Below are 13,841 nucleotides of genomic sequence, written 5' to 3'. Positions count from 1 at the left end.
CTGGGAGGCCGGGGCTGGGAGGCCGGGGCGCCCACCGGCCGGGCTCCCCGCCCGGTTCGTTCATGCCTGCCTACCTCCCGCGAAAGTGCTTCAGATGCAACAGAGCAGAAACAATGTAAAACGTAGTTTAATTTTCAGTTATCTTATCGCCAGTACTCTAGGGCAGTGAGTTGTTAATGTTGGAAGGCAATTTGTTTGACTAAACACTTGAACTGATACTTGAATTCTTGTCTGTTTAGCGTGCATTGAAACATGAAACTGTTTTCACGTACACATGTGATATGTGAAAATGCCTGCCTCCTATTTTCTGACAAACCATTTTGTTTATAAATTACCATTCATTTTTTGGTGTGTTTAAAAAAAGTCTGAATTGTTCCTTGACAGAAGTAATTTACAAAGATTAATTTCTATCAGTGTAGTTACTAATCGGCTTATAGTAAAATGATTTTAAAATGTGTATATTTTATGTTAAACTTGTTTCTTACCACTAATGTTTATCTCTCCGTGCAGGTACATGGGTCCCCTGTTGGAGGAGGAAGCCCTGAATAAAGCAGCAGAAAATGGATTATCTTCACCAGAATTTTTTGAGCTTTGCGTTTGGTTAGGTTCCCAAATAAAGTCACTTTGTAATATGGAAGAAAGCATCACTTCAACAGATGGTATCTGAATGTTAATTTATTAAAGTAATTTAATATTTGTTCAGTGGATTTAGACCCATATTGTTCAGCTAATAGTGAAATTACAGTGTTGAGGTTTAGAAGATAGCTGAAAGGTAGCAAACAGAGGCTGATATTTGCCTGTGTGTGGCTCTTAGATTAAGGTCCTTTCTTGTGAAGATTCTTTGAAAAGAAAACAAAAGGTGCTTTGGGGTTTTTTTAGATCTACATAAATATAAAAAGTACATTCATACATACTATGAGTGGTTGTTATATGTAATCATATTTTGATGGCTTAAATTCCAGTGCCTGGTATTTTCAGCTAGTTCGTCCAATGCAGTGTTCCATTCAGCACTGTGTGTAGATATGCAAGTTGCTCGTTAGCGCTACCTGATTCTTTCTGTTGAGTGCTGGAACTTGGATGAAATTTTGTAGTATTGCTTATGTTTTCACAAAAAAGTGGTAAAACTAAAAACAACCATTGAAAATAATGGGTTCATGACTCCTGTAACTTGTTCATCAGAAAATTAATTACATTGATACACTGTTTTGCGACATAAGCTGTTCACTTCCTAGTGATGTTCATTTGCATTCATGTCTTCAGAGACTGCTGTAGCATCACCTTCTTGTTCAAAGCACGAGTACAACATTGCTGTAGCTATTAAAGGCTTGTCTGTTTGTATATAGGACTTCTTTAAGAAGAAAAAAAATGCTACTAGGGTGGTAGATGGTAAATCTTTGTCTGGGCTATTGAAACCTGCAATCTAAATGTCCAAGTTAAAAAAATTCAATTACAGTTTGATGTTTCTGTAAAAAGCCATTAGCTTTGCATTTATTTATTCCCATAGGTGATAAAGATATAGAGAGCTTCCAGCTTGAGATTAGTGGCTTTCTGAGAGAAATGGCTTGTCCGTATTCATCACTTGTATCTGGAGACATCAAGGACAGATTAAGAGAGAAAGAAGATTGTCTTAAACTCCTCTGTAAGTTATAACCATTTTTCTCATTTATAATACAGTATTTTACATGCATGGTCTATCGTTATTGTACAATTTACATTAAATAGTTCTTTATGTGTATTTAAGTGTATGTGTACAATCATTACAACCTAGCTGAGCATGCATCAGCTCACTTGTGCAGAAGTGGAAAATAGAAAACTAGTAGAAACTAAAATTTCTTTGTGAAGTATGGCTCAACCTACTGAGGCCTCCTGATCCCTTTCTTGATCCAGTTCCAGCTCAGCTGAAATTGAGACCTTGCTTCCTGTTTTTCTGAGAGGTTTCTGGGCAGCTTAAAAGAAAATGCTACGTGAGTTGAAGGTGCCGAAAGCAGGATTGAGAGAAGCAAAGTCTAGGTTTAAGCTGGACTTGGACAAAGGTGTAGCAGCAGGAACCAGTGTGATAATATGAAACTACCCAAGGAACTAGGGGTCTGGTGGCAGAAGTGGGTTAAGCAGTTAAATATGATGTGTAGACTGAAGATAGAAAGTCCGGTGAGAGTTAGTTCAGATAAAGAATGGCCGACTGATACTGACCTGTCCAGAAGAGAACTGAGGAGTCTCCCTTTTAGCATGGTCTCATTATAAATGTATGTATTGTATTTGTATATGAGAATGTGGATGCAGAAATATTCAAGTGTCTCTAAATCCGCCATTATGATGCTTTTCTGTCTAGTGTTTCTAAGTACAGAACTTCAGGCTTTAAAGATATTGCACAGCAGGGAAATTAAAGGCTCTCATTTGGAAAAGCACAATGAAATTCATCAGGAAGTGCAAGCTATTTGCGATGCACTGGGCCTGCCAAACTCCTCGTCTTCTGATATTCCTCCCTTGTTAACCAATGTGGAACAAAAGGTATGGGCTTTTATGTGTTCTCTCTATTGTTAAACTGTAAGCATTATCTCTGTAAGCATTCGTCTTAGAGTTAAGGGCCCAACAGTCTAATCCTTAAATGCCCTATCTGACAAGTGCAAAGGAATTTTTATTCTGAAAGCCAGCTTACTGTTTAAGTTAAACTGTTTTAGTTATGAGGTGAAGTAGTTCAGCATTTCCCTGAGGATGCGATGTACCTGGTCGGGCATACTTTGCCATGCAAATTTAAGGTATGAGTTGAAGTAACATAGTTTTCCTGTTACCCATTCAAATGTGCTGCAGCAGGCAGAAGACTTTGGGTAATAACTGATTGCGCATTTGTGTACCTGTAGTCATTTCTAGGATGTATGTAAATTCAATATCCAAAACTTAAATTTTTGCTTTTCAGTTTATGAATTTCTTAATTGTAAGTATTGATTTGTTAGTGCCATTTCCTTAGTTGCAGAAGAGGATGAAAACGCCTGAATTACCAATAGCCAGTGAATAAGCCAACGTAAACCTTATTCAACAGGATACTTCTTTCAGTTGTGTCCCACCAGTTTCTAAGTCGTTTCACTGATGTGATCCTTAATCTGACTTCTTCACTGCAGAATGTAAATAGGCTCTTGGGGTGGAATTTATCTTCTCTGTCAGGCAGCTAAAAGTTTTGCTCTTTATTTCTTCCTAGTATTTGGGGAGAGAGTGGGTGACCGATCCCCTATAAGAATTATGGGAGATAGATGGAATGAATCTCCCTCTGCTGCTGAGTCTTTGAGTTTAATAATTTTACATAATTATGCTTCTTTTTTTTTCTTCCTCTTCTCATCGGCCAGTGGGCAGTTGAACATTCAGAGGTTTTGGGAAGAGGGCCTGTTACTTGCATGGTTTTCTTACATCTGTACGTCTTTAATGTGACAAGATGAAACCTTTAGTAGATTTATTTAGAAAAAGCAGCATCCAGGTGATGGTGAAAATGCCTGTTCCTGCACTATTAGCTGTGCTTGATCTATTTAGTTCTAATGAAATCTTTATAACCAGTCTTTCCATTAAATATTTTTGAAAGGATGAAGAAACAATTCTAGCACTGTTTTCTGAGGATTAAAATGTCAGAGTTCCAGCTAATAACTAATTGACTGAAACTTGCCTAGTACTGTTGATCTCCCTCTGTGGGTGTTAGCTGTGCTTAAATTCATGTGGGTTTGTAGGCTGCAGACATGGGCAGTGGCCTTCCTTGCTCATTTCCTTGCTTTACTTGGGTACAGATTTAGTGTCATCCCATATTAAAGGGGTAGAGCTCTAGTTCTGCAATTGCAGGACAGCAAGACCACACCGGGTGGGCCAGTTCCTTCATGCCCACATAAAGAGCCTAGAAAATTTTCTTTGAATTATTAGATTTCTGGTATTTGCAAAAAGATAGGTTTTCAGGTCTCTCAATTCCACAGCAGTTATACCACTTGTACTCACTTCAGAGTGTAGAAAGGTAGCAAAACTAGTTCGTTCCTCTTCTGTGACTCCAAATTAATAGTGTAATTTGTTCTCTGCATGTTTCATCCCTTACAAACAAAGGATTTTTTTCCTACCTCTCAGGAAATTTTGTAGAATTTCTACTATATGTTTCTTTGTCCTTCATCCCTTACTTTAATATAGGACAGGTTCAGAGTTATTCTGATACAGTACAGAATTAGATACCTACATTTGTAGATGTAGCTGTGTTAGAACGGTGATACCACCAATGGGAATTAATTGGCTTTGTAAACATATTTTCAGAGTGCCATTTGTTACTTTTTTTTAGATTCTCGCAAAAATCCACTTGAAATGATCAATTTTTTTTTCCAAATACTTTGTTGCTCCTGATTTAATTAGGTTCTGTGTAAAATTGCACTGGTGATTTTTAGTATTATACTCTATCATTTGTAATAGGAACTTACATACTAATCTAGCATTTTTATGGAATTTGCAAATCTATCTGCAGCATTTCAACATGTCTACTCTTCATCTCTGTCTAGCATCTTCAGCATTGTCAGTAGCTGTGGGAATAGTTCTGAGAACAGTTTGGCTGTGCAGCAGCAATCTACTAAAGGGACAGATCACACATTGTATTTTGGTATGGAACACTAGAACATTGATTGTTCTTAATAACTTGTCAGTTTATTTAAAAGACTAGTATAAAGTCAGGATTGCTTTCTTCATTCAAACTATGAGTTTTATAGTAGCTCAAACTTTGAATATGCAATGATAGGAAGTACCTTTTAAATTTGCATCTCCTGTAATGAACTGGGGTAGTGGTTATCAACATACACAAGAAAATGTGAGAGATGAATTGACAGTATTACAGCCTCCTACCACTGAATATATTTTATTTTATTCTATAGCACTGAAAACCTAATAGTAATTTTTTAGTTGTTTTTTTAAGATGCTGTTCCCTTGTAAAGTATATTTACAAAGGGTAACTCTGGGAGGCATTCTGAAATTTAGTACCAAAACCCCCATAAATTCTAAATGAACGTTGATCAAAGATTCAGAAAAGTGTATGCCGGTGTTGTGCTTTGTAACTCATGCTCACATCTGGCTTTTTTCCAGTCAAGATAGTGTGAATTTCACACCTAATTACAAAGTGACGTTCTAATACTGTTTATTTGAAAGACTTTTAAATTTTTTTTGCCCACATTATTTGTTTTCTAATATGTGAAAAGTAGTTCCCTAATAGTAGAGAATGAAAAGAAACTATAAAGGGTTACTGAAGGAATTATATCAAAACTAAGCTAAAATAACATTTAAGTGAAATATGAGAATATCTTTAAAAATATTTGGGAATACTTCCTAGACTTTATTCGTATTTAAGTTAGTGTGTTGCTTTTAACTGTTAGTGTTTAATAATTTTACAGACGTAATGGTGCCTGTACATTAAGTATCAATGTAGTTGCAGGGAACAAGGCGAAAGAGTTGTCCTGTTCACCAGACGTAAAGGTCAAACAAAAATGTCTTTGAAGTTAGATAAATATTGAAATTAAAATGATCTGGAGGTAAATGGAAGAGAGGCAGAGGATGGGTTAAAAATATTTTGTGCTTAAGATTTTAGGTGATCTTTCTGCAATTGTGCAGTACACCTTGTGACTAATTAAGAAAATGTTCATTCCTTAAAGCGTTGATAGTTTAACCTAAATTAATAAAATTACTCCTCTCTCCAGGTCAGGTTTTTTCAAAATCTTAGAAACCCTGGAGGTGCATGCATATATGGTGGTGTTAAACATAAAAAATATTGCTCTATTTTGACAGAGGGTAAAGATAATAAATATATGGAACATGGAAATGAAATGTGAACTAAAAAGATTTTAAAAGGAGTGTAGACTTAGACTTATAAAACAGATGAGAAATGTCATGTTCAATACATAAAGATATGCTTTATTTGGTAATAATAGAATAACTGTATATTTCTATACAGCAGATTTTGAAGTCCATATTTTTGTCTCAAACAAATCCAATAACTGATTTGTTTCTAAACTATTTTTAGAGAGTGTGTGAACTTCCAAAGCAACGCCATAAATATTTAATGTTACCAAGGTCACCGATTATGCAGTATGTCAAATAGTCAAATATATTAATCTCCATCTAGCTTTTAATTAATTGGTTTGCTTTTTACAGCTGACTGTATGAGAACTTTAGGGTGATTTGGCTGTTACAATTTGTTTTACATTTCTATGAGTATGTTTTCACTGCTCCTTTATCTGGGCTCTGCTTTTGGTATTGTTCCCACTTACACATACAGACTTCTTTCTGGGTTGTGGTGGTGTTTTTTTTAAACTCCTGCTTATTCTTCTTAATCTAGGGCAACTGTTGTGTTTAGGAATGTGGGTTATAGCATAGATTCTCACATCAGTTGTATTCTTGTCCTCTGGCAGACAGGTGTATGTCAAAGCTCTTGTGTTTATAGCCCTGTCATCAGTCAAGGCTGGACGATGTATTCTGCAACTGTAAGGCAGCTTAGCTTATTTCACCATTATAGTTGTAGGATATGCCCTCAGAGTCCTGCTGATGGGAGTGAGGGAGTAAAGTGGAGGTTCAGTAATGCGGGTATGACTTTACAGTGTGTCACAAACATGAATGTAGACCAGTTCATCAGTGAAAAGATTCCTCCTTAAATGTTACTTGATTAATAAACCTGTCACTGGGTAAAATTACATAGCTATTCTCTTAACTTGGAAAGAAAAGGTTCCAGAATTTTGGGGACAGTTTCCCAGTCAATAAAGGATTGTTTCATTTAGCTGCTCTTGTTTCTTCTGGTTCTGATTTTCACTGAGCCTTAATTGTTCTCTCTAAACTTCCTTTCATTTTTCAGTTTGTGGAAATTAGGGGTACGCAGTGCTGCATTAGCTCTTTTAATTGTGACCGACTTGTGATGGCAGAATGTATGGCTTTTGTATGTGGAGCCCAGTGTTGTAATTACCTCTTAGCTGCCCTTGCAGCTGCAAACTTGCAATAATTCTAATCTCTAGATAGTACTCAGCATCACTGGTTTCCAGATTTTCTTTCACTCTATAGCTATAAATTACGTTGAGGATTTGTTTTGGTTTTCTTGTGGTGTTTTTTTCCAGCAGCCAGTCTCATTTTGATAGACTCTCTTCCTTTCAACTCATTAGAACCTTTTAGGTTATATTTCTGACCTTAATGGTATATGGATAGACACCTTTTGCCTAATAGAATTTTTAATTCATCTGCTGTTTATTCCTTCTTCTATACTAATTACTGATTTCTTCATCTCTTGGTGTCGTGCTGATCTTATTATGTTGTTGATTATTAACTTTAGTTTTTGATTCTTCAGACATTTTTTTAAATTCAAGCATAGTTTGTGCTTAGGTACGTTTGAATTTTGAAGTAGATTGTGAGAGGCATCATATACGTGCTTCACTAAAATCGAAACAAGTTGCTGCATTTAGAAGACAGACAAATCGGAGAACCCTCGAGGTCTTTTTGTAAAGAAAATAAAGGTTGCAAAGAAGCAAGAATTAGCAGAGAAAGAGGAGTGTAGGAGTCAGTAGGGTACATGGAACTGAACTTCGCCCCTTATTGTAACCTCTTTTTTTTATATGGATGGAGTATAATAGCAGGGAATATTACAGTAACTAGGTAGCCACTTTTCAGATACTACTAGGCTGTCTTTTCTGCTGGAGTCAAAACACTGTTTTCCCATAATTTGCTCACTGCACAGTATTTCTTACTTCAGACTTTTTCTGGGGGCATTGTGTTTTTTGACTTGCCACAGTGCTGCCCAAAGGTGATGTAAAAAGAACAAAATATACATCTTGGTTTTCACACAAAATTTGAGATCAGATTCTTTCCTTGGTATATGCAAAAAAAGGAAAAGGACATAGTTACAAAAATACTGAAATGTGAGAGTTGATTTATCAAGTATTCCTTTTCAAGTAGCTTTCCTTAACCAATTAATTAGGTGCTCTAGAATTTGATTTCTGTCTTCTAGAGGTTTTTTTCATAGTGATCACTGGAGATGATACGTCTATGATATGTATTGCTCAAAACTCTAACAAGATGAGCTAAGATAATACTGGAGGAGTGAGCTTTGAACCATACCTTTATGATAAATTTAATGTAAATGCTTGTGCGCCTACTTGAAGTTTTATAATCCTTGCAAATGTATCTAATGGCTGTCCTCAGCTACAGGTTTTACTGTAGATCATGTACTACCTTAATCCTTCCTTGTGACTTGTAAAAGAAAATTAACTCTAGTTTTAGTCTTGTTTGACTCGGCTCCCCATAATTACTTACAAAAGCAAATGAGAGGCAGTTCTCCTCCCCATCAGTCTGTGTGCAAAACTTTCAGGAACAATAATATGCATGCAGTCTACTCCAGCTGAAAAATCAGTTGGCCAGAAAGTTATGTATGAGTGTTGTGGGTGTCCATGATAACGGTTTTGGCAGAGCTGTGCCAAAGGAAGTTCCTTCAAGAAGAGGAGGTAGAGGTTTCTTGTAATGAGAGAGGAGGATGCAGTGGGGTTTGGAAGGCAGAAAGAGTGAGCATACTTCATCCCTGATTATTGAGGGCAAAAACTAATGGGAGAAGTATAAGCAAGGCTGATTTGGAGTGAATGCAAAAGTCTTAAATATAATGTTAAATGGAACCAATTACAGGATTAGAAGAAAATTAGTGAGAGAGAATGACTGCATACCTATCATATCTCCTGCCTTTCTTATTAGCACCCATCACCAGATGTTTGTAGCCAAGTCTAGCATTTGGCAACAGAACTAGCTTCCAGTTGTTACATTTCCTTAGTTGTAGTTACACCACTTAGTAATAACTAAAATGAGTAATTTAACTAGTCCTACTGCCTATATGCACTTGATAAATTTGCCATATAGATGTTGTTCTATCATAATTGGGAGGAGAAGTGGTGTGCCATAAAATATTTTTGTATAGAGGTTGGTCATGTAGTGAAAGTGTTCAGGAAATCTTTTTGTAATGGATGATAAGTCAGAAGATGCATATCTGTTTTTATGAGTCTGCTAAAACAAATGTGCTGTATTTGTTCTTACGAGTAGCGAATTGTGATTGCAGAAAATTGTGCTGAAATAAATGTAGATATCATTTGTGTTCTGAGGTATGTGTTTTGTTTCAGATAAAGGACATTCTCTCAAAAGTTCAAAACCGCGTGGGGAAATCGCTGCTAACAAAACCTCTGAATTCTGACCAAGTGGTAAAAAAAGTCTCTCCATTTCTTTTCTGTATTTAACAGGATGGTCAAAATCAATGCGTATGGCTTCATCTAACTTTGTCTTTTTTACAGTCCCTGTTCTATTGCTAAATATTAACACTAAAATTCAATTGTTAAATATTAACAATGCTAATCAGATACTTCCAGAATTAATGTTATAAAACAGACTTTGTGTTGATTCGTCCACTTATTAACTTTCCAAGTACTTTGTATATACATACTACTGTAGGCACTACACAGATGCACCCCTAATTTTATGTAGTTTATAGTGGTCACCTGGGGATAGAGAGTTGCTGAATGGGGTTTAACTTTAAGGTGACTTCTATAACTTCATGGATTTGAATGTTTGGATTTTTATTGTAACACTGCAGGAAAGATTGGAAAAAATCAATGATGCTCTTCGCAGCGAGTACGAATGTCGCCGACGTATGTTAATGAAGAGGCTAGATGTGACAGTACAGTCTTTTGGCTGGTCTGATAGAGCAAAGGTAAACTTGCTGTATTTTTTGTTTCCTGTAGGTGGGAGTCTGCTACAATTCCCCAGGTCTTCCTACTGAATATACACACATACCATGTAAATACACTTCCATTACTGTTGTCTTCTTTCCAACCAGTTTCTCATCCCGGGTTGTAACATCCAAGTCCTAGATATTGAAGAAGGGGAAGGATTTGACCAGATGGCACAGTCCATCCTTTGTGACTGTTTATAGCTTCACAATTATAAATTCTAGCATCCTCTGTTGGGGTTTCTCACTTTCGTAAGTTCACATCTCTCCTTTTTCTTTCCTATATCCACCCCACTCCAACAAGTAAACTAGGAAGGGAACCTCAGCATTTCTTATGTAGATGCAAGAGGAAGACAAACTCTGGGCCTTAACGTAGATTGGGTGCAAAGAGTGACTGCCCATAAAATCAGTGAGATTACAGTGACTGCTACTTCTCTTGGATTCAAAGCTACTGAATAAACACATAGTCAGTTGAACACGTTATTTGAATAGCAGCTTGTATGAGAAAAGCACACAGCTACTTGTAATCCTTCAGGTGGCTAAAAATTCCAAATCACTCCTCTGGATTTTCTCTGCTGGTATCACTTTAATTGTGATTATTTCATTTGTACTATTTCGTAGCACTCTGTGTATTAAGAAATAGTCGTGATTTAACCAGTCTGATATTTCTGAGCTAGAAATATATATTGTTTCTATCCAAGAGAGTAGGGAGATAAGATACTAAAAGTTTGTAATTTGATGAATATACATGTGGGAAGCTGGAGGCAGATGTTTTAGCTCATGAGCTGCAAGATCAACTTTCCTTCCAAAGGTTTGTGTAGAAAGCTAAAAATAGATAAGTCTTAAAACTTTGAAAGCTTACTGAAAGTATGGATTGTTACGAGTCTTTCTGGTGTCACAATTTGTTGTTGATACATGCAGACAGAATCGGTTTCATGAAGCTCACTAAGTATCACTGGAAGACATGAGTCTAGATGCTGCTGTGCTGCTTTGGAATGGCTCACTATTTAATTTCTGCAGGGGTTGTGAGTGCTTTTATGCTGCAAGAAAGGAAAAGGAGGGCATTTAGCTCACAGAAGCCAGGAGATGTCCCTACTTGTATAGCTGTACCAATACAACTATATATTTTCAAATTTAAAGTATACTTCTAAAATGTAGTTGATGTTAACTGATGACTAACTTAGGCTAAAATTTTAAGTCACTTGATACCGTTCCATTCAAACAACATGAAAAACAATGAATACATTTTCACAATAGAACAATAGTTTAAAGAGATTTTTAATGATGATAAAGTAGTAAGATGATTCGTTTTCCTGTCTTATAAAGACTGTTGATGTGAAATAGTATGCAGTTACAGAAATAACGAGGTTGCATATTAATTCAAAATTACATATGATTTTTAATCTTTTTTTCCTTATTTCTCATGTAAAAATATTTGTTTATAACTTCTCCAAGAAGGTTTGGGGAATTGAAAATGTTTTGTCACTGATATAATTTAGATACTATTTTTTTAAGCCAAGAGGCAAATTGTCCTTTTTTTAATTTGTTAGCTTGCCTTTTTTTCCCACCATTAAATACGTATTGATACCTTTCTCTGCTTTTGATGGTGTGGCATTTTGTGATATTTTTTTTTTTTAACTTGTTCACTCCCCAAGAGGGGTAAGTTTGCAGACTGAAGTGGATTCATAAATGGCGTAGTAATTGCCTAGCAAAACAGTCATGTAAAGGAACAGCACCTGTTGTCTGGTCCATCCAAGATAATTTTTTTTTTTAAACTCTGAAGATCATTCTAGATGTTGCCCAAAAGTGTATTTATTTTTCTTTTTGGTAACCAAATGAAACATCAAAGTGTGTTTGGAAAAAATCTTATTTTCTCCCCTTCTCAGTCTCAGTTTTTCATGGCTTGCACAAGTGTTTTGCTGCATTGATACATTTTATTTTTTTTTCCACAAGTTGACCTTACTTTGAAGCTGCTCTGTTTTCATCACATTTAAATGTGGCTATGTAAAGCCCTTGAGAGAGCAGTTTGGACTCTTAAATTTTAGTCTTTAGATATGTTGGAAAACATCAAAGAATCTGTTTGATGCCAGCGTATAGGCGAGTTTCTTTTGTAATGGTGCTAAGTTTCAATTAGCATCAATTAAACATAATCAGCAACATTTTCTGTACAATAGCTCCATCAATATGAAGAGAATAGCTAACAACTGGGACTATATTTTGTAAGATAACCTAGATTTTCAGGTTCAAATTGAAACTTACTGAGACAAAACATGGTTTATGGTAAGTGTGTTTGTGTGTTTTATGCCTAGCAAGTAAGCTGTGTTTGATTTTATCATTTAGGTAAAAACAGATGACATAGCACGAATATATCAGCCCAAGCGCTATGCATTATCTCCAAAGTCAACTATTACATTAGCTCACCTTCTTGCTGCTCGAGAAGATTTATCGAAGATTGTAAGAACAAGTAGTGGATCAACACGGGAAAATACAGTCTGTGCGATCAACAAGGTATACTTTTTCTTCCTGGGATGTGATAAAAGGACATGGGAGTTTACAGACCTATCAAAAGTAATTCTGGAATTATACTCTTCGCTTAATATTTTAATTTCTTTTTGCACGACACCTGGTGCTTTAAGAAAGGAAGGTTTGCAGCATTCCAGTAAACATTGCAGCAACTTTTTTCATCTTATTACACAGTTGTGCAACAGGATGAAACAGTAGTCTAGATGAGAAGGAACAGTGGTGGGGGGTGTATGTGTGCGCCCATGTGTGTAAATGACCTCTTGAGTTCAGTGGAACCGCACACCTCAAGTTAAGGATACATATAAGTCTTTCTGGTATCAGTTCCTGGGCTACCTGTTGCCAGGATTATGTCGTTCAGTTCATAAACCAGTGTCTTTAGTTTATCAGTATATTATAAATCACAAAAGTTTCTGTGGAAGGATCATTTTGCTGCAAAGTAAAATTATTTGGTTTGGCTACAGTAATAAATCAACATTGTACTGCTTTCTTGTGTGTGATAAAAGCTGAAGCTTGCGAGTAATGACATTAGTTTCACCATTCAAATGGTGACTAAACTTGTTCTTATTAACCCTTTTATTTACAGATTTTTCTAAAGTTTTGTGCCTCATTTATATACCCTTTATATGTTTTGATCCCAAAGAATCTGAAATTTCTTAATTATTGTAAGATCTCGGAGAAAGTTTGGGTTTTTTTCTTGAGAGGGCTTCAATTGGAGTGCCTGGGACTGACCAGAGTATGTTAACATTCGTCACACAGTTTAGGAAATATGAAAACAATGACAAAAAGACCTACTTGGCTACCTCTTTGTTCTTCAACTTCATATTTTGTGTAACTTTGTCCAGTACAGTCTCCCTTTTTGTATACTGAGTAATATCCGCCAAAGTCAAGATCCCTCTTTTTTTTTCTTTTCTTGAAAGTGTCACTGCAGCATGTTACATATTTTGTCCGTTCCAGCTCTCTACTGAGCGTCAGTAGTTTCTAACCTAAGGCAAACTGGCGTTCCTTTTAGAGTTGCACATCAGTTTGCCAGTTTATGGTTTTTGCCAGCTGATTAGGTTTGAACTTGAACTTTGACATTTAAGTAGAAGAGCCGCATCGTAAGGAGTCTTTTCTGTATGAATATATATTTATCTATTCATATATATTATATATGAATGATGTATGTTGCTTACTGTAATACTTCACATGCGTGTAGTTTTCTTCATAAAGATTTCACAAAAGTAATATGAGCTAGCTAGCTAGCTGCAGTTATTTCAATTTTACCGGTGGAAAATGGGATCACTTTCAGAGTTCTGTTGTGTTGTGGCAAGTTACAGGGACAGGAAATAGGGATTCTGCTGTCAAGCTCCACACCGAGGGGACCATATTTCCTGTAAAGAGCAGGCAGCATGCCTTTGTCCACAGGAGAGGAACCCTGTGTCCCTTCAAGTTGTTATTACTATTTTTTTTAAACTAAAAATGACCTATTTTTCCATATAGGTTCTGATGGGGAGAGTACCTGACCGTGGAGGCAGACCAACAGAGATTGAACCACCTCCTCCTGAAATGCCTCCTTGGCAAAAAAGACAAGAAGGTGGTGGAA

General features: G+C 36.2%; 1 protein-coding gene across 1 annotated transcript in view; it reads left to right on the top strand.

Annotated features, from left to right (window-relative positions):
• The window catches only part of FAM98B (family with sequence similarity 98, member B), a 15,866-nt gene that overhangs the window by 959 nt on the left and 1,066 nt on the right, over positions 1–13,841 (top strand). The window contains exons 2-8 of the mRNA XM_009321010.1: positions 511–659; positions 1,505–1,639; positions 2,330–2,508; positions 9,135–9,212; positions 9,602–9,718; positions 12,077–12,244; positions 13,739–13,832. Coding sequence (XP_009319285.1) covers positions 511–659; positions 1,505–1,639; positions 2,330–2,508; positions 9,135–9,212; positions 9,602–9,718; positions 12,077–12,244; positions 13,739–13,832 — 920 coding nt within the window. The remainder of the gene's footprint in view (positions 1–510; positions 660–1,504; positions 1,640–2,329; positions 2,509–9,134; positions 9,213–9,601; positions 9,719–12,076; positions 12,245–13,738; positions 13,833–13,841) is intronic.

The sequence above is a fragment of the Pygoscelis adeliae genome, unplaced genomic scaffold (assembly GCF_000699105.1).
Source record: "Pygoscelis adeliae isolate BGI_AS28 unplaced genomic scaffold, ASM69910v1 Scaffold3, whole genome shotgun sequence".
Lineage (NCBI taxonomy): Eukaryota > Metazoa > Chordata > Aves > Sphenisciformes > Spheniscidae > Pygoscelis > Pygoscelis adeliae.
The sequence above is the reverse complement of the archived record's forward strand: the minus strand, read 5'-3'. Positions and strand labels throughout refer to the sequence as shown.